Raw genomic sequence first — 16,348 nt, 5'->3', positions numbered from 1 at the left:
TCACCAATATCGTCATTTCTCCTCACTTTCAGCACTCACAAAGCAATTTCTCATCGGGAGAATGCATCTTCACGTAATATTGCAGTACCAAGGCCCCATCAGATGATTCAATAGTAGCATAAATAATTGTCTAGATCAAGCTCCGTACTCCAAGAATAGACGCCTCTACTCTAGCAGAATGCTGATTATTTGTAAACGCTCATCAAGTCCAAGGGAACATGGTCCATTAGATGCTCGCTCGTCTTGGTGCCATTGTACGTCTCAACGCCTTCTTGGCCTCCGTCTCCTCTACTAAAGGCAAGACTCCTTGCTCTTTCATCTTGTTAAAAAACTCCTGCCCATACTTGCATCCCAGTTGGTACAATTCATCGAATTTGTGGAAGTCAAGAGTTCCATAGTCATCGATTGGTGGACGCATGTAAATGCATCCAGCCATCGTTTTTGCACGTTCCAAAGCATCGACACTCGACACGTAAGCCAGTCGTCCTTGAATCTCCGCAAGAGTTGGCGGGTTCGGGTGAGACGAGAATGGATTCCATCGGTTCACAAAAGCCCATGCACCAGAGAGTGAATCACCATACGTCTGCGGCGTGTCATCGTCCAAAGCACCTACATCAATGGCAAAAATTATGTCAACGCCGAGACCCTTCATGTGAGACACGGTCAAATTGTCAATGTAGCCGCCATCCAGTAGCATACTGCCCTCATCGCACAGAGGTGGGAGTAACCCCGCGAGGGACATGGATGCTCTGATATATCTCCACGCGTACCCACTGGTGTGGAATTCGGCTCGACTCTTACTGATATTGGTTGTGTTGCAGTAATATTCGAGCCAGAAATCTTCCATCTGCGTGTCGCCTAAAGCCTTGAAGATACCACGGGTTGAATTCGTGTCCTGTGGTGTAAGATGCAGAGGGATACGTCAGATCGAGAGCAAACCGCCATAGGCTGGCCATACGCCCTGCAAATTTCTTGGCAAATCCAAACATAGGCACGACATCAGCATGCCGGGCATACAGAGCGCCAACAAAGGCACCGATCGAAGTTCCTCCAACGAGATCAATAGGAATTCCGGCTTCTTCCATGGCTCGGATGATACCAATTTGAGTGATGCCGCGAGCACCGCCTCCGCCAAGAACAAGTCCAATGGATTTACCACATAGTCGTCGTGCCAGGCGATGAAAGTCGCCCTTGTAAGGAGAATCGGGGGAGTAGTACGGCGTGTGGTGCACCTTGCGAGACGTGTATTTTTGAATTTCAGCCTGCAAGACCTGGACACGTTCTTTGAGTGCTTGACCAAGTTTCTTGGGGGCATGGACTGGCATCTCGTTGGTTCTGAAAGCCATTTGAATATGGCAGTGGCCACCGTTGATCCACATTCGATTTTGCAGCCAAGCTCGAGTCAGCCCAGGCCGTGAATAACGCTCAGCATGAAGTAAGACCAGCACTTTTCTAGCGGTAGATTTCATACCAAGCATAAAGCGTTCGTATTCACCAATAGCTGGTGATCCTTCGGCAAGACCCACCAAAAGGATGCTGTCAGCTTGCGTGATACAAGTCTGCGTCCACGGCGAGTTGACGTTCGTATCTAGAGCCAATATGTTAGCTCAAGGCTCTTGTCCGAAGGTCCACAAAATAAGTTGTAACGAGAATAAGTCAGGAAAAAATTAGAGTTAATAGAACCAACATCGGCTTTGCCTCTGGAGTCTATGTGTGATATTATCATCATAAAAGAAATGGCTGAAGAAAGAAAACAATGTATTGCTTACCTGCAACATAGACAACCAGACCATACTTCTCTTCCAGATCAGCAAGATATTGAGAAAGCCTCAGCTTTCCCATCTTATTGAAAGCATGTTTGCCGAGATGGTTGAGAATGGCGGCCTGGTTGAGGGATGTGGCCCCATTAGCTGGACCGACTTGCGCCAGGGCATTCATGAGGCGGTTCCCAAACTCAACAACAGGTACGCCCGCGGTAACAGGCAAGATCGCTACTGTTCGTAGATTCATATTGGACTTGCGCATCAAAGTTTTTGGATTGGTGCTAGCATCCTTGTACGAGAACTTGGATGTCTCGTCAACGATTGCCCTCATCCGTGATGCAATGATCTTTGAAATTTTGATGGTGATGTTCGGATGCTCTTGTGCCAAGCTGTTGAAGAGTGTTCGGGGGAATTTCACCAACTCCGTATCTCGAATAGCATGCAGAGTCCCTGGGCGAGCAGTTTCTGTAAGCACCTCAAGCTCACCGACACTGTCGCCTTGTCCGTATTCGGCGAGAGCCGTTACGCCGCCACTGCCACCCTTTCGCTCCTGGACCAACCGAAGGCGACCGTTGAGGACAATGTAAATCGCCTCGCTTTCATCACCCTCGTGAAATAGCACCTGCCCCGCATTGACTTGAACCCATTCCAGAGCAAAGTCAATATGTAGAATCAGGCGGGGCAAGATGTTGGTAAGCCTCTTGGCCATAGTGAGGAGAACAATCGGATAGCGGTCAACAATCCGCTCCAGCGAAGCGCGAGGCAGGAAGCCTACATAGACATCCGTCTTTGCGACAACATCAATGAAAGACCGATATGAAGACACACTTCCGATGTAACCAGCCAGTCCACCCGGTTTGACCAGGGCAATGCTGCGACGAGACTTCTTCGATGTTGATTGCTGCGTCTCGGCCTGATCTCTTGCAGCTTCGGTCCGAGCCAGATTGGGGAAAGAACCCATTTCAGAAGGATCTGGGGATGAAGGAGCTGGTTGAGATGAACCAAATCCGTTAGATTGTAAGATGTTGTGAGCATCAGCCTCACCAGTCGTACCAATGTCTAAGAACCCATCGACGACATAGTACAAACCGGGGTTTCGTTCTCCTTGCTCTACGAGAACAGAGCCTTTGGGGAAGAAAACGATCTCAACCTCATCCTTCATGTCGCTCGCAAGACCCTGGGCGCTCACAGGAGCATGTAAAGTGGTTCCTCCAGAAGTCACCGACTCAGTCTCGCCGTCAACAGAGCCATCGTAAGGAGGCATGAAGCCGAATGCGTTGTTTTGGTTGTAAAACTTTGATCGTCGATGGTCGAGCGACACCAGTCTGGGAGAGCCTTCCATCGACTCGGGCTCGCGGGATGCACTTCCATTGGCATCAAGCCCAAGTGACTTAAACATGCACTCCAGAATAGAAGCACGGAAGAGATTGTCTTCATCCACAGTTTCTCGCGGATCCATCGTCATGCGACCAAGCCTCCTTGAATCAAAGGGATCATTGAAAAATCTATCATCCTTTGCATTCGCGCCCTGGTGTCTCATTGAGGCCCCCGAAATGGATCGTTGATCCGCCGGTGAGATACGCGAATTCCCTCGAGCTAACTGAGTATTAGACAGCAGATCTCCAGGGCCTGGAGTGTGGGGAGAAGTTCTTTCGCGAGGTGGCGCAATGGTGCTTGTGACAACCGAAGTCGTCCGCAATTTGGTCATTGATTGCAGCATAGCCTCTTTCCGAAGAGTTGTACTTGACCTTCGCCGATGAGTTGAGGCCGAGTTGTGCAGCGCAATGCCCTTCGTGTCATCATCTTCGTCTGTACGTTCCCTCTCGCGCTTGAACTTCTCCTTGAGACGTTCTAGAGCATCGCCTCGCAGAATATTGGGGAGCTGGCATACTGTATACTTGATCATGCTCTTCTCTGTCTGCAATACTTCGCTAGTCAAGCCGAGATAGTTAAATGCTTGCGCAAGCGTGACTCTTTGGAATCTTGAGAGAATAACATGTACAATGTGTGCGGTTGCCTTTGGGTAGATCTTGATGAGTCTTCTAAACGCACTGGCTGGGATGATTGCAATTGTTGTATCAACCGTAGCACGAGCAATAATGTCTGGGTGAGCCGAGCCAGATGTTGCCCTTGTTGGCAGAGGCGGTCTAGTAGGTGGAGGTGTATCGCCATCCAGTGACATGGCAGGAATCGCAGCCTGATCGGTTTCCAAGCCAGAAACACCAAGGCCTTCGCGCTTCTTCTCGTCCGCCTCCATATCATTCCGCGACTGAGGTGTGCCCGGCATGGACATATTGACATCCGAAGGAACACGTCGAAGATGAGGCTTCTCGAAGGTCGGGTGTCTGAGGCCGCTACTTTTGGCAGGATGCAAAGAAGAGTCCTCCTGATCATCGTTAGGCCGTAGCCTAACATCCTCTGTAAACAAAGACATGATGGAGAACAAGGATGACATAGGTGCGCCATTCCGAACTTCTGTCAGAAGCTGGTATGTCTGTTGGCCAGGAGCGATATCGTCCTCATCTGAAGAGTCCAGGTCAAGATGTCCCCGGGAGGCGGCTGCTGCGCGCGGACTCCGGTTTGATTTGACAAAGATCTCTACCAAGCCATCGACGACGATACAGAAGCCTTTTTCTTCTTCGAGGTTGATGGTCTCGCCAGCAATGAGCTTCCTCGTTTGCATGCTTCGAGTCAACTCATGGAAGACGGGTCGTTCCAGGTAACCGAAAATCTTGATAGCGCTCAGGAACTCATCTAGGTAGTTTGCCAACCCGGACTTGGTACCACCTTCGTGAGTGTCTGGAAAGAGATCGATGTCCGGCTCTTTGCGCTGTGGCTCTGGTGGCAGCCGGGAGTACATGTTCAGGATGCGATACCTGACAACCCAACTGACGGCCGACACGACCGCTGCCATGATAAACATACTACAAGAATATTAGCGTTACGAAGCGAAAGAGATTATTGGTCAACATACAGTGTAGTAGCGTTCATGGTGACAGTCCAGCTTGTAGAGAACAAGTGGAATAGAAAGGAAGGGACATTGATAGTCGCAATTCGAATGACCCAATATAGAATGGTGGAAGTGATGTGAAGAAGAAACCATATCAACCACCCAAAGAGGCCAAACCATGTGTAAGGCTCATGGGCGGTGACGGCAGGCATGGTGCTCACGATAGAGGGAGAGGAGCTGCTGAGGGCATAGGCGACAGTCTCAGCGACGTCGTCGGCCATTTGGGCGGCATTTGACGGATCAGATGCCATGGCTTGTTATGAGGCTGCTGCGCATCATAAGGTAGCATCCTGTAGAAAAAAGAGCCGCGTGGAAGCGGAGGGAGAGTTTTGGAGCAAGGGAGAAAATTGGAGGTAGAGGTTTTATGAACATGGGAAAGGAAAAAAGAGCGTGGCTGCTTCTGCGCGTGCAAGCTTTTAGCTTGTGATCGGGTGCGGAGCTACAGGGGAGCTCAGGTGCCGAGGATTGGCCGGTTGAGGCCCCACCGCACTGAGAGACGGTGGGTGAGCCGCTGAATTTGTTCCGCGTGGGCAGGTAGTGGAGGGGCTACCCGTTGGTGCCGTCACCTAAGGTTGTGCATCTGCTTGGATAAGCCATCACTAAGTTATTCTTTTCTCGATATAACGATCGCGATCCCCAAGTCGATTCATTCGTTGAAAACAGGCGGTAGAAGCCTGTTTTGTCTCGTGCCAAGCTGCCACATCCCACATGATCATGCGCTCTTGAGCTCGGCACCCTACGATAGCCTTTCAGATGCCCTTTGCGCAGCTCGTCGTCGGCAGCCCAGGCTCTGGAAAGAGTACCTACTGTGATGGCAGTGAGTTTTTCAAGACACTGAATCTCCTGTATCTGTAGACTGACCGATATAGTGCACCAGTTCCTGGGCGCCATCGGGCGAGCCTGTTCAGTCGTAAATCTCGATCCTGCCAATGACCATACAAACTACCCTGCGGCACTTGATATTCGCAACCTAGTTAAACTCGAAGAAATTATGAAAGATGACAAGCTAGGACCTAATGGTGGCATTTTGTACGCCCTTGAAGAATTGGAACATAATTTCGAGTGGTTGGAAGAGGGACTGAAAGAATTCAGTGAAGATTACGTTCTTTTTGACTGTCCGGGACAGGTGGAACTATACACACACCACAACTCCCTACGGAATATTTTCTACAAACTCCAGAAGATTGGGTACAGGGTTGGTAGACTCCCTCCATGGAAACCCAGCGACTGACCGCGCATAGCTTGTCTGCGTCCACCTCTCGGATTCTTTCTGTCTAACGCAACCCTCACTATACGTGTCGAACGTCCTCCTTTCCCTCCGAGCCATGATCCAGATGGACATGCCGCATATAAACATCCTCTCGAAGATCGACAAAGTCTCAGAGTATGACGAGCTCCCGTTCAACCTCGACTATTACACAGACGTAGACGACTTGACATATTTAACGCCCCATCTCGAATCAGAATCGCCAGCTTTGAGGAGCGAAAAGTTTGGCAAGCTGAACGAGGCTATCGCAAATCTGATCGAGAGCTACGGTCTGGTGCGTTACGAGGTCCTGGCGGTTGAAAACAAGAAAAGCATGATGCACATTCTTCGTGTCATTGATCGTGCCGGTGGATACGTCTTTGGTGGTGCTGAAGGTGCCAACGACACAGTGTGGGCGGTCGCCATGAGGAGTGAGTCGTCTATGTTAGAGGTGCAGGATATCCAGGAGCGCTGGATTGATCAAAAGGCGGAATATGACCAAATGGAGCGTGAGGCAGAGGAGGAGCAGGCTCGTATTCAAGAAGAACAGGCCATGGAGCTGGACCAAAGCGAACCATTTGCTCCAGCGGGTGGAATGGACCCTGACTTTGGAGATATGACAGTCCCAAAGGACAGTGGGATCAAGGTAGTTAGAAAAAAATGATACCCGTTCATCAATCCGCATCATCCATTTCTTCATCACTCGACACGTCGTTGGCGTCCAGAATCATTTCGTCCTGATTACGCAGCGAAAGGCTGAGAGAAGATTGGGAGTCCGTGTCTTCCTTTGCAGCAAGGATGAGTCTCTTGGCCTGACGAATGGCTTCTTCCTCAGCTTTGCGAATTGTCCCACTGACACGTACAACGCGAAAGATACACGGCCGTCCGTCTTTGACGGGAACATGATCCATAAAGGTCAATGTTGACCAGAGCATTTGATAGTGAGCCCTTGAACATCGTAGGATAAAAGTTGAGGTTGCGAGGGACAAGTATTTTACTAGACATGTCAGGAATGCGAAGCGGTTCAATTTTACAATCCAATGCTCGCTCACCTGAGCAGTTCAGTAAAGCTCCAGATCCACAGTCGCCATAAAGTGACGCGACTTCAGCCTTGATACCCCTGATAAGTGCACCAGGAGTGAGCTTTTCGACGGTTGGCTGGTGGTTAAGAACAAAGCCTGGTAAATCTGATTTTGCAGCCTTTGCAGGGTCTGGCAGGTAAACAATGCTGACAAGGAGATACCTTTCCTTTATGCGTACCATTTTGAGGAAGCGGCGGTGAAAGATCGAGTGAAGTTGTTGTGGATGTTGGCGAATAAAAGAAGTTGAACAGAGACTTGTGACTGAAGAAGTCAACTTGCATCTCAGTGGAAGTTTACTATAGCGGCTTCGGGGTCTGCCCCACCAAAACCGGGGCGGTCGAGCGGGGCCGTAGACGAGGGAGCTTCCCCGCCGTTATCAGTTGATGAACTCAATTACTACCTATATATACTCATCTCTCCCTGTGGAAGCTGTAGCTTTTGACAAAGATATACAGGCACTGGTAATATTTTATCCTATGAAACGGATTTCTTCTGAAACTGTTACTCGTTTCGTGTAATAACCATGGCTTCCGGCCCCTTGAAAGCGGCGCTTCTTATCGTCTCGACGACAGCAGCCAAGGACGCTTCTGCTGATGCTTCAGGACCTATACTCACCCAAGTACTGGAAGATGAAGGTGATGGGAAGTGGGCAATTCAAGATACAAAGATTGTCTCGGATGATGTGCTTGCTATCCAACGGCAAATAACTACCTGGACCGATGGCCCTGAAAGCGTCAACCTCGTTGTGACTACCGGCGGAACTGGTTTTGCTACTGGAGACTCTACCCCAGAAGTAAGCATTCAATAGAAATAATTCATGAGCCATTGAGGGCTAATCGTATCTAGGCAGTCACTCCCTTACTTCATAAGCAAGCGCCAGGCCTCGTTCATGGCATGTTAGCAGCGTCTCTCACAGTCACACCCTGTAAGCAATATCGCTTCCAGTATCGTACCAGATAGTATTAACAAGATTCTTAGTTGCAATGATGTCACGCCCAGTAGCAGGAGTACGCAACTCGTCCATCATTGTGACCTTACCTGGTTCACCCAAGGGCGCCAAGGAGAACCTCCAGGCCATCGTCAAGACACTACCCCATGCCTGCATTCAGGCTGCAGGTGGCAATTCCAGAGCTATTCACTCTGGTGGAATTAAGAAACTGGAAGTTGAAGCAGGCCTCACAGGCGGAGGGGTCCAGTCTACAGCTGTCGGTGGATGCGGTCATCATCACCACGGCCACGGCCACGGCCATGGTCATGGTCACGGGCATGGAAATCTCGTGAGACACACAAAGCCCGGAAATACTCTCTCTAATGATCCTGCGCTTGGGCCTTCTCGTAGATACCGAGAATCGCCCTACCCCATGCTGCCAGTCGAAGAAGCCCTGTCATTGATCGAAGAGCATACCCCTGAACCGGAGGTTGTCTCAGCACCAGTTGATCAGTCCATCATCAACTCAGTTCTGGCAGAAGACGTAAAGGCTAGGGAGAATGTTCCGGCCTTCCGCGCCAGTATTGTGGATGGCTACGCAGTCGTGGCCCCTAAGGATGGCCAGCTCAAGGGCATCTTCCCAGTAACAGCCATCTCTCATGCTTCACCTGGTGAGATCGGGGCTCTGAATGAGGGAGAACTGGCTAGAATCACCACAGGGGCCCCTTTGCCTCCTGGTGCCACGACTGTTGTTATGGTTGAAGATACTGTCCTTAAAACAATGTCAGATGATGGCAAGGAGGAGAAGGAAGTTGAAATTCAAGTCGACGGAGTAAAGGAGGGTGAGAACATCCGCGAAGTTGGTAGTGACGTCAAACAAGGCACAGTTATCCTCAACAAGGGAGAGATTATCAGCGGTGTGGGCGGTGAGATCGGCCTTCTCGCTTCTGTGGGAGTATCAGAAGCAAAGATTTACCGTCGTCCTGTAGTAGCCGTGCTATCGACTGGCGATGAGATCGTCGAGTACAGCCGCCCGGGTGATCTAAAACTTGGCGAAGTCCGCGACACCAACCGAATAACTCTCATGTCCGCAGCGAGGGAATGGGGTTATGAAGTTGTCGACCTCGGCATCGCTAGTGACAAGCCCGGCACTTTGGAGGAGACGCTCCGTGATGGACTCAGACGTGCAGATCTTCTCATTACCACCGGCGGTGTCTCCATGGGCGAGCTCGACCTCCTTAAACCAACGATTGAGCGTTCTCTTGGCGGCACTATTCACTTCGGGCGTGTTGCTATGAAGCCTGGAAAACCAACCACCTTTGCCACAGTTCCTGTCAAGGACAACTCGGGTCAACGTGTTACCAAGACCATCTTCTCGCTTCCCGGCAACCCAGCTTCGGCTCTGGTTACTTTCCATTTGTTTGTGCTCCCTTCACTGCACAAGCTCTCTGGCGCCACGACTAAGGGCCTCCCAAGAGTACCTGCTGTCATCTCGCACGATTTCCCCCTAGACCCTAGACCCGAGTATCATCGAGCTGTGGTCACAGTTGGCAAGGATGGGCTTCTCTCAGCTACCAGTACTGGAGGACAACGCAGCTCCAAGGTCGGAAGCTTGAGGTCAGCTAACGCTTTGGTCATCTTGCCTAGTGGAAAAGGAAAATTGGAGAAGGGATCAAAGGTTGAGGTTTTGCTACTGGGCGCTGTGCAGGCTGCTTAGAAATTGGTCCAAGTCCCGGTAATGAGCTTTAGCCAAACATACAATGCACATTCCTGCGTAAAACAAAGATCTTTAGTAACATGTAATTCAAATCTCATCGTGATGTACACTTCCACCTCCATATGATACTGGTACTGGTACAGGTACAGCCAAAATACGTCCTCCCAAGCCAATCTTCCAAACGCCTGACCAAATATTATTGGCGCAATGTATGCACGCGCTCCGTCTCTTTTGAACACACAAGGTGGTGCCGTCGGTAAACCCGCCGGGCTTGATGATGTCTAAGGTAAGTGATGGATAGATGACGGGTTTATTTCTTCTCGCCAAAGGCAGGGGCCTTGCTAGAGACTAGAAGACCAATGATCAGACCGAATAAGCCAAGCACTGAGCTGAAAATCTCGATGACAAGAATCTTGACGAAGCTAGAGACGTATGAGTAGTTGGTCTAAGTTATGATGATTTTAGATATATGACGTACAGTGAAGGATCGGCAGCATCGGCCAGCGCAGCACCGCTACCGTTGATTCCAACGGCAACACCGCAGACAAGGTTGCACATGCCGACGGTAATACCAGACCAGAAGAGGGCATATCCAGTATAATAGGAGTTGGCGGAGTAGAGCTCGGCTCCAGAAACGTTCTCGACTTTTTGCGAGAAGACGATAGCCATGATGACGCCGTAGATGGCGACAACTTCACAAAAGATGATGGAAATCAAGTTCTTGGTTCGGATACGAGGGGCCTTAACACCACCTCCGAGAATCGACGAGCCGGTAATGAAGATGCCCCTGGAGCCAATGCGTCAGAGCTGTGCTGTAGGATTGTTGATTGAGGGTATACGCACCATGCAGCGCCGACAACAGAGAGACCGATACAAAGCGCGATTCCTAGTGTCGCCCATGTATAAGGCGAAACCGATTCGAGAAAACCGCCGATATCGAAGGACTCGCCACTTCCGGTGAAGAGCATATCTATACGACAGCATCATGGTCAGTAAAAAGCACAATAGAACCTTCAAGTATCAACGCCTATGGGGAACGGGTTTCGCGTACAAGCTCCAACGATGGTCAAGAACGACCCAATGCCGCCCACTCCATAGTACAGACTCATTGCAACGGTATTCGAATTGTTATCTCGACGATCCAGGGATTGATGTGTTGACGATGGTGAGCGTCGGGTCGGATGAAGGTGGCTTATTCTGAGCTTGAAGGAGCTCCTGTTTCAAGGTACCTCGAAGCTGCGATGCGTGTCCAGCAAGCAGGCAACTGGAATAACTGGGACCGACGTCACATGATGCGAGGCTGACTGGTGGCTTGTGGCGCGCTTAGTCATTCCCGCTTTGTACATCCCTCGAGGCAGATGCATCTCATCAACCTTGCCTTCGACAAACTATCACCCACCCAAAGCCGAAAATAGTAATTTAACGACCGCCTTCTTTCGCGCCCGAACTTCAAAACCGAAATCATGGCTACCGGAGCGCAATCTTTCTATGAGCTGTACCGTCGAAGCAGGTACTGCGCCATATTGCTATGCGCTGCTATGCGACAGCCTGACTAACATGGTTCACTGCAGCATTGGCCTCGCTTTGACAGATACCCTTGATGATCTCATCAGCGACGAGCGCATCAACCCTCAACTTGCTATGAAGATTCTGAGCAATTTTGACCAGGCCATCACTGAGGCTCTCCAGAAGAACGTAAAAGCTAGACTTCAATTCAAGGTGGGCGAATACCTCCGAGCTCGGCGCACGTATGTCGACTAGAACTAACCGCCTCTTCTACAGGGAAGCCTCGACACCTACCGATTCTGCGACGAAGTCTGGACCTTTTTGATCAAGAATGTAACCTTCAAAATGGACAATGGGAGTCAGTCCGTCACGGCGAACAAGGTCAAGATTGTTAGCTGCAACGCCAAGAAGCCTGGCGAGGGACAATAAGTCAACGACTTACGAATGCGCACGATCGAACACGAAGAAAGGGATTTGCACCCTTCAAAAACTGGGACACTACTGAAATTCTGCTTTTTCAGCATTGGGCGGCGTTTGGAACCTGGCTCTTTACGAGGTACAACTACAGGACACTGATTTTTCGTGGGAAAGAAGTCAAGCACAAGACTCAGGGCTAGGAAACTAGAGTTGAATTTATGCACAGTCAACAGAAGTTTAGTCAAGAATGATATCAAATTGCTTTATTTGGACTGTATCTTACTGACTTAGTAGTGAGATAACAGCAGCATGACGCAGAATTCATTTCCCCGGATTCTGGTGGCGTGGCAGGCCTCTCATGGAGCAAGAAAATATCAGACCTTGATATGAGGTGCCAAAATAAACTCAGTAAAAAACATACTAAACTTATCCTAAATTTATCCTAAATGACTTAAGTTGCTTAGGCAAGTTATATAAGTCTTATTGTCATTTAGGATCAAAAGCCTCGAGTTTTCTTTCTTCCGCAGGCTGGTTACTTAAAACGTCTCTAACAAGGGGCGACTCTGCCTAAAACAGGCGGTCCCCCACTAAAGGACCACTTCTCGGCCTCTAAACAAGGATGGATGCCAAGTCAATCCATCATCATAAGGGGCCGTCCATTCTCACCAACCTAAGAAGCCCGAAGACTCCGACGACCATGCTCCGTAAACGCCAGAAGCCAGAAGCTGTGCCTCCTTCTTCATCGCCTTTGAAGGAACAGTCATCCCCTGAGATGCCGTCACCAAGTAATTTGAGCCTGCGGTCGCAATGGATGTTTTTTGCAGTTGCTAGTGGTGCTTGTGCTGCTTTCAATGGGGTTTTTGCAAAGTTGTAAGTACAAGGACATATTTCTCTTATCGTGACGATTATGCAGAGTCTATTCCGAGTGTATGGTGCAGATCGCACCATGGAGACCTCGCGCTAGAAAGAGGTAGCCTTAAAAGATTATGATGCTAATTTACTCAGGACAACTACACAACTCACAACCAAACTATCCGACAGCATTGCGAACCTGATCGGCCTATCCGCTCATGAGCATATAGTCGAATATCTCGTTCGAGGCGTAAGTTGATATCTTTGCTCTGACTTGACTTACAACTAAACCTTCAGATATTCTTTGTCCTCAATTTAACATTCAACGGTGTTGTAAGTGACTTCCAGTCGAACCTCTGATCACTCACTTATATGCTTCAGATGTGGACGCTGTTTACTCAGGCTCTGGCCCGTGGTACATCCACAACTCAAGTCTCCATCATGAATACATCCACAAACTTCATGGTTACCGCTGTCCTAGGTGCCTTGATCTTCTCAGAAGCTCTCCCTCCTTTGTGGTGGGCTGGTGCTGCGCTTCTTGTCGCAGGCAATGTCATCGTGGGACGGAAGGATGAGACTAAAGACGCTGGTGCTGCGGCTGCTGCTGAAGGGCCGAGTTATGTCCCTTTGCCGACTGAAGATGATGGAGCACGGCGTGATGACGATGAGGATGTTATTGATTTGGGTAGGGAGTCGGATGAGAGAACACGATAGACAGACTGGCTAGTCAAACAGTCGTGGTGCAGAATGACACGGGAGACCTGCTGTTGGATCTTCGATAGAAGTGTGACATTTAGCATACGTTAAAAAATAGATTCAGTCCCAAACGCCAGTTATCATGCACGTCTCTATAGTAACAGATAATAAAAGGTAACGATCAACATGGTCATACAGTTACCGCCGACTCTCCAGCTCGACACCCTCATCGACCACCTCCTCGTCACCATCTAATATTTGCCCTCTCCCCAGTGGCCGCTCACCACCAGAACTGCTTGTCAGGCGAATTCGGCCTCCTGAGTATCTTGAGACTCGACCAGAGAACCAGTTACCGGCTCTTTGAAAGAGGTTCCAAAGTTGTTCTTGCCCCTCTTCGATGCGATGATCATCCTTGGGGTTCTCGGCGGCTTCGACCTTGAATTGGTATTTCAGACAGTCTTTGACGGTTACGAGACCGGTGAGCTTGCCATGATATTCAATCAATATAACTCGAGGCCCGATCTTTTGGAACAACTCCATGACAGTCTCGAGGGGCAGTCTCGGGTGAGCTGTGACGGGTGTTGCATCAACATATCGGCTAAAGTCGAGAGTTGAAGAGTGAGACGAGTCGCTATGGATGTTGTTGAGCGATGTACTGGACAGATTTGTCGACGATGGTGCAAATGTGCATTTTGCAGTCTCTGATAACGGTGAGGTTCGACTCATCTTATCAATGGCATATCGCAACTCCGTCCTACCGATATAACCAACAAGTACCTTGGTGTGTTTATCTTCCACCACGGGGAAGCCTTGGTATCGATCATCAGCAAGGAGGCTCTGGACCTCGCCCAAGGTAAGTCCATGAACGGGCATCGAAACAACAGAGGTTCTCATGACAGCTGAAACAGGAACTCCAAAATTGTGCTCCTCTTTACTGTCAAGGAATGGCATTCCACTGAACCATATCATCCTATCTGCGATGCCTCCCTTGCCAAACAATTCGCTGACAGCTTTGGTGACTCCGACGACGATCATGGTGGGGAGAATATAGTTCAGAGCACCTGTGAGTTCGAACATGATGACCACCACAGATATGGTGATGTGCATGATGCCGCTGAGTGCCGCAGCGGCTCCTAGTAGGGCATATGTACCTGGTGTGATGCAAGGCTCGTCAGGTTTGCATGCGGAAAAGAAGACGCTGGTGGGATTGGCCTCGTGAATAGCTTGAACAAGAATTCCAATTGTTCTTCCGAAGGACGCTCCAATTGCCATTGAAGGAACGAAAATACCGGCGGGAACCTTGCATCCATAGGATAGTATAACCAGGAAAAGTCTCAGGAACGTCGCCAGGAACAGTGAAATTATGTTCCACCATCTCTTGTCAGGCTCGCAAAGACCGTGGTACGATTCTCCACGTCCACATTCCGAGAAGAGAATCTCCATACTCTCTGTCATGTCTATCCTCAAGAAGGCGTTGGGGTAGGCAATAATAGCAGTTCCCGCTGCTAGTAAAGTTGCTTCGAGAACTGCATACTCTTTCAAGTACTTCTTTCTGAATGACTGAACCCGCAAATTCCACTTAATCACAAAGGCTCCGTAGAGACCTCCGAAAATACCAATCAGGACGTAGAATAGCAGCTCGAAGAAATGCCAGTCGTTCTTATACTCGACCTGGAACATGACCAGTTGGCCCGTTCGGAAAGGATTCATAGCAGCGAGAACGGCTGTCGCTACCAGGGCACAGAAATAGCTTCGCCATAGCGTCTTGAGGGGAAATTGGTTCGACATTTCCTCTAGAGAGAAGAGCACACCGCCGATAGGACTGCCAAAGGCGACAGCAACACCGGCAGCTGCCGAGGCGCTCAGAAACTCCCTAGTCTTAGAAGCGTTGCGTTTATATTTGTCGAAAAGCCGAGCGATCACATTTCCTGTACACACGGCGTAGTGTACACTTGGGCCTTCTTTTCCAACCGACAAACCAGAGGCGATAGCTAGAGGGAGGCAAACTGATTTGATGATCAAAGTCCACCATCCAAGGAAGCCTTTCATAACAAACCCGGCAATGATGCACTTGATCTCAGAGATACCCGAACCGGCGGCATATGGTGCAAAAGACTTAACCAAGGTGCCCGCAACACAAGCAAATAGAGTCTATGCCGTTAGTATGCACAAATGCGAATGAAGACTTGGCACTTACTGCAAAGACAAAATAGATAAAATAGTTGAAGGGCTCGAAGCCAGTCCATCTGTGCCACTGATCGCAGCCTGTCCAGTATCAGCATTATCCATGTCGCCACACCCTGGATACCACATACCATTCCCTTCTCCCCAGCAGCAAAAGTTCTCATTCAAATAGAAGCCTGTCTCGCAGTGGCCCATCTTGACGTCTGAGAGCCATTCCGTAATAATATTGAGTAGTGCTGCATTCAAGCCAATAGCAACACCGATGATTGTTACCACGATCCAGGCTTGCGCTGCATCATAACTCCTCCACAGCTGATATCGCCAGCCAGGTTGTCCTTTGTCGTAGAGGCCGGCCGCTTGCTTTCTTCGCGCCTTACGCTTAGCTTGTTCTCGCGCCGCATCTTGCACCCAGTCTACCGCATATCAGTATCGAAGTCCGTGTTGTGGCCGATCGGATCGCATACCTATTGTTGTAAAGTCCTGGTCCAGCTAGTTAGCACAGAGCCGCATATCCAGTGTCCCACAACATACTTCATATCTCTTAATCTCGGCAATCTCCTCCTCGATAAGTCCAGCCCCTGTCCGTGCTGTACTCCCTGTTTCTTGATCTGCATTCGAAAAGACGGAGGATAAACGCGATACCACCGAAGGACGTCTTTCAAGTCCAGGTCCAAGAGGCGCCAAGCTGAAGGATGATTGTCGCACGTTCATGATTCAGGCAAGACGACCATTGTCGCTCAACCGCTATCTTTGAAGTCGCGCAAGTCGGGATTATTGGATTGACTGATTAAAAATGCTAGCGAGGCGAAAAGGAGAGCTGCTTCTTTGGTAGTTAAAGGCTATTTCGTAAACGTTGTTATATGGTGAGTGTCGTAGTGACCAACAGGGATGCTGACAGCTGAATATGTGGCTTTCGGTTCAGCCACAGTATCGCGTTTAGTGGTTGC

General features: G+C 49.6%; 8 protein-coding genes across 12 annotated transcripts; 4 read left to right on the top strand and 4 right to left on the bottom strand.

Moving 5' to 3' along the window:
* Nucleotide 1: 1 nt before the first annotated feature.
* Nucleotides 2-5,139, bottom strand: FVEG_04216 (NTE family protein). The gene is made up of 3 exons (XM_018891982.1): nucleotides 4,738-5,139; nucleotides 1,770-4,687; nucleotides 2-1,588 (listed from the first exon to the last, which is right to left on the bottom strand). The coding sequence occupies exons 1-3, from the start codon at nucleotides 5,022-5,024 to the stop codon at nucleotides 798-800; spliced, it is 3,996 nt and encodes a 1,331-aa protein (XP_018748585.1). The 5' UTR covers nucleotides 5,025-5,139; the 3' UTR covers nucleotides 2-797.
* Nucleotides 5,140-5,315: 176 nt separating this feature from the next.
* FVEG_04217 (GPN-loop GTPase) lies at nucleotides 5,316-6,822 on the top strand. 2 transcript variants are annotated; one of them, XM_018891984.1, is made up of 4 exons: nucleotides 5,350-5,590; nucleotides 5,643-5,802; nucleotides 5,866-5,968; nucleotides 6,015-6,774. In XM_018891984.1, exons 1-4 carry the CDS (start codon nucleotides 5,527-5,529, stop codon nucleotides 6,681-6,683), a joined length of 996 nt encoding a protein of 331 aa, XP_018748587.1. In that variant the 5' UTR covers nucleotides 5,350-5,526; the 3' UTR covers nucleotides 6,684-6,774. The 2 variants fall into 2 exon arrangements, with proteins under 2 accessions (XP_018748586.1, XP_018748587.1); XM_018891983.1 differs by having other exon boundaries at nucleotides 5,316-5,590; nucleotides 5,643-5,968; nucleotides 6,015-6,822.
* On the bottom strand, nucleotides 5,840-7,420 carry FVEG_15430 (hypothetical protein; the record flags this gene model as incomplete). Of its 2 annotated transcripts, XM_018904552.1 has the most annotated exons (3): nucleotides 5,840-7,016; nucleotides 7,072-7,230; nucleotides 7,280-7,382. In XM_018904552.1, the coding sequence occupies 3 exons, from the start codon at nucleotides 7,380-7,382 to the stop codon at nucleotides 6,694-6,696; spliced, it is 585 nt and encodes a 194-aa protein (XP_018748588.1). In that variant the 3' UTR covers nucleotides 5,840-6,693. The 2 variants fall into 2 exon arrangements, with proteins under 2 accessions (XP_018748588.1, XP_018748589.1); XM_018904553.1 differs by having other exon boundaries at nucleotides 7,072-7,420.
* A 68-nt stretch (nucleotides 7,421-7,488) lies between these two features.
* On the top strand, nucleotides 7,489-9,880 carry FVEG_04218 (molybdopterin molybdotransferase). The gene is made up of 3 exons (XM_018891985.1): nucleotides 7,489-7,894; nucleotides 7,948-8,026; nucleotides 8,080-9,880. The coding sequence occupies exons 1-3, from the start codon at nucleotides 7,625-7,627 to the stop codon at nucleotides 9,744-9,746; spliced, it is 2,016 nt and encodes a 671-aa protein (XP_018748590.1). The 5' UTR covers nucleotides 7,489-7,624; the 3' UTR covers nucleotides 9,747-9,880.
* FVEG_04219 (V-type H+-transporting ATPase 21kDa proteolipid subunit) lies at nucleotides 8,624-10,986 on the bottom strand. Its single transcript, XM_018891986.1, has 4 exons — nucleotides 10,798-10,986; nucleotides 10,590-10,716; nucleotides 10,225-10,533; nucleotides 8,624-10,168 (listed from the first exon to the last, which is right to left on the bottom strand). Exons 1-4 carry the CDS (start codon nucleotides 10,853-10,855, stop codon nucleotides 10,057-10,059), a joined length of 606 nt encoding a protein of 201 aa, XP_018748591.1. The 5' UTR covers nucleotides 10,856-10,986; the 3' UTR covers nucleotides 8,624-10,056.
* A 223-nt stretch (nucleotides 10,987-11,209) lies between these two features.
* Nucleotides 11,210-11,681, top strand: FVEG_04220 (transcription initiation factor TFIIA small subunit; the record flags this gene model as incomplete). The annotated part of the gene is made up of 3 exons (XM_018891987.1): nucleotides 11,210-11,256; nucleotides 11,318-11,465; nucleotides 11,529-11,681. The coding sequence occupies 3 exons, from the start codon at nucleotides 11,210-11,212 to the stop codon at nucleotides 11,679-11,681; spliced, it is 348 nt and encodes a 115-aa protein (XP_018748592.1).
* Nucleotides 11,682-12,288: 607 nt separating this feature from the next.
* Nucleotides 12,289-13,235, top strand: FVEG_04221 (hypothetical protein; the record flags this gene model as incomplete). Its single annotated transcript, XM_018891988.1, has 4 exons — nucleotides 12,289-12,539; nucleotides 12,675-12,771; nucleotides 12,819-12,854; nucleotides 12,903-13,235. The coding sequence occupies 4 exons, from the start codon at nucleotides 12,289-12,291 to the stop codon at nucleotides 13,233-13,235; spliced, it is 717 nt and encodes a 238-aa protein (XP_018748593.1).
* FVEG_04222 (chloride channel, other eukaryote) lies at nucleotides 13,108-16,259 on the bottom strand. Of its 3 annotated transcripts, XM_018891989.1 has the most exons (5): nucleotides 15,933-16,259; nucleotides 15,866-15,881; nucleotides 15,533-15,814; nucleotides 15,415-15,482; nucleotides 13,108-15,368 (listed from the first exon to the last, which is right to left on the bottom strand). In XM_018891989.1, exons 1-5 carry the CDS (start codon nucleotides 16,110-16,112, stop codon nucleotides 13,416-13,418), a joined length of 2,499 nt encoding a protein of 832 aa, XP_018748594.1. In that variant the 5' UTR covers nucleotides 16,113-16,259; the 3' UTR covers nucleotides 13,108-13,415. The 3 variants fall into 3 exon arrangements, with proteins under 3 accessions (XP_018748594.1, XP_018748595.1, XP_018748596.1); XM_018891990.1 differs by having other exon boundaries at nucleotides 15,866-16,259; XM_018891991.1 differs by having other exon boundaries at nucleotides 15,415-15,814; nucleotides 15,866-16,259.
* Nucleotides 16,260-16,348: the final 89 nt, after the last annotated feature.

The sequence above is a fragment of the Fusarium verticillioides genome, chromosome 2 (assembly GCF_000149555.1).
Source record: "Fusarium verticillioides 7600 chromosome 2, whole genome shotgun sequence".
Classification (NCBI taxonomy): domain Eukaryota; kingdom Fungi; phylum Ascomycota; class Sordariomycetes; order Hypocreales; family Nectriaceae; genus Fusarium; species Fusarium verticillioides.
Note: the sequence above shows the minus strand (reverse complement) of the source record. Positions and strands in the feature narration are given on the sequence as shown.

Coding starts and splice junctions, on each gene's coding strand:
- FVEG_04216 (XM_018891982.1), bottom strand. CDS start 5,024: ATGGCATCTGATCCGTCAAATGCCGCCCAAATGGCCGACGACGTCGCT. Junction 4,688..4,737: donor ACCATGAACGCTACTACACT/GTATGTTGACCA, acceptor ATATTCTTGTAG/TATGTTTATCATGGCAGCGG. Junction 1,589..1,769: donor TCTGGTTGTCTATGTTGCAG/GTAAGCAATACA, acceptor TATTGGCTCTAG/ATACGAACGTCAACTCGCCG.
- FVEG_04217 (XM_018891983.1), top strand. CDS start 5,527: ATGCCCTTTGCGCAGCTCGTCGTCGGCAGCCCAGGCTCTGGAAAGAGT. Junction 5,591..5,642: donor GAGTACCTACTGTGATGGCA/GTGAGTTTTTCA, acceptor TGACCGATATAG/TGCACCAGTTCCTGGGCGCC. Junction 5,969..6,014: donor TCCAGAAGATTGGGTACAGG/GTTGGTAGACTC, acceptor GACCGCGCATAG/CTTGTCTGCGTCCACCTCTC.
- FVEG_04218 (XM_018891985.1), top strand. CDS start 7,625: ATGGCTTCCGGCCCCTTGAAAGCGGCGCTTCTTATCGTCTCGACGACA. Junction 7,895..7,947: donor CTGGAGACTCTACCCCAGAA/GTAAGCATTCAA, acceptor AATCGTATCTAG/GCAGTCACTCCCTTACTTCA. Junction 8,027..8,079: donor GTCTCTCACAGTCACACCCT/GTAAGCAATATC, acceptor CAAGATTCTTAG/TTGCAATGATGTCACGCCCA.
- FVEG_04219 (XM_018891986.1), bottom strand. CDS start 10,855: ATGAGTCTGTACTATGGAGTGGGCGGCATTGGGTCGTTCTTGACCATC. Junction 10,717..10,797: donor CTTGACCATCGTTGGAGCTT/GTACGCGAAACC, acceptor GCTGTCGTATAG/ATATGCTCTTCACCGGAAGT. Junction 10,169..10,224: donor GATGCTGCCGATCCTTCACT/GTACGTCATATA, acceptor ATACGTCTCTAG/CTTCGTCAAGATTCTTGTCA.
- FVEG_04222 (XM_018891989.1), bottom strand. CDS start 16,112: ATGAACGTGCGACAATCATCCTTCAGCTTGGCGCCTCTTGGACCTGGA. Junction 15,483..15,532: donor CTGCTGGGGAGAAGGGAATG/GTATGTGGTATC, acceptor GATACTGGACAG/GCTGCGATCAGTGGCACAGA. Junction 15,369..15,414: donor TTATCTATTTTGTCTTTGCA/GTAAGTGCCAAG, acceptor CTAACGGCATAG/ACTCTATTTGCTTGTGTTGC.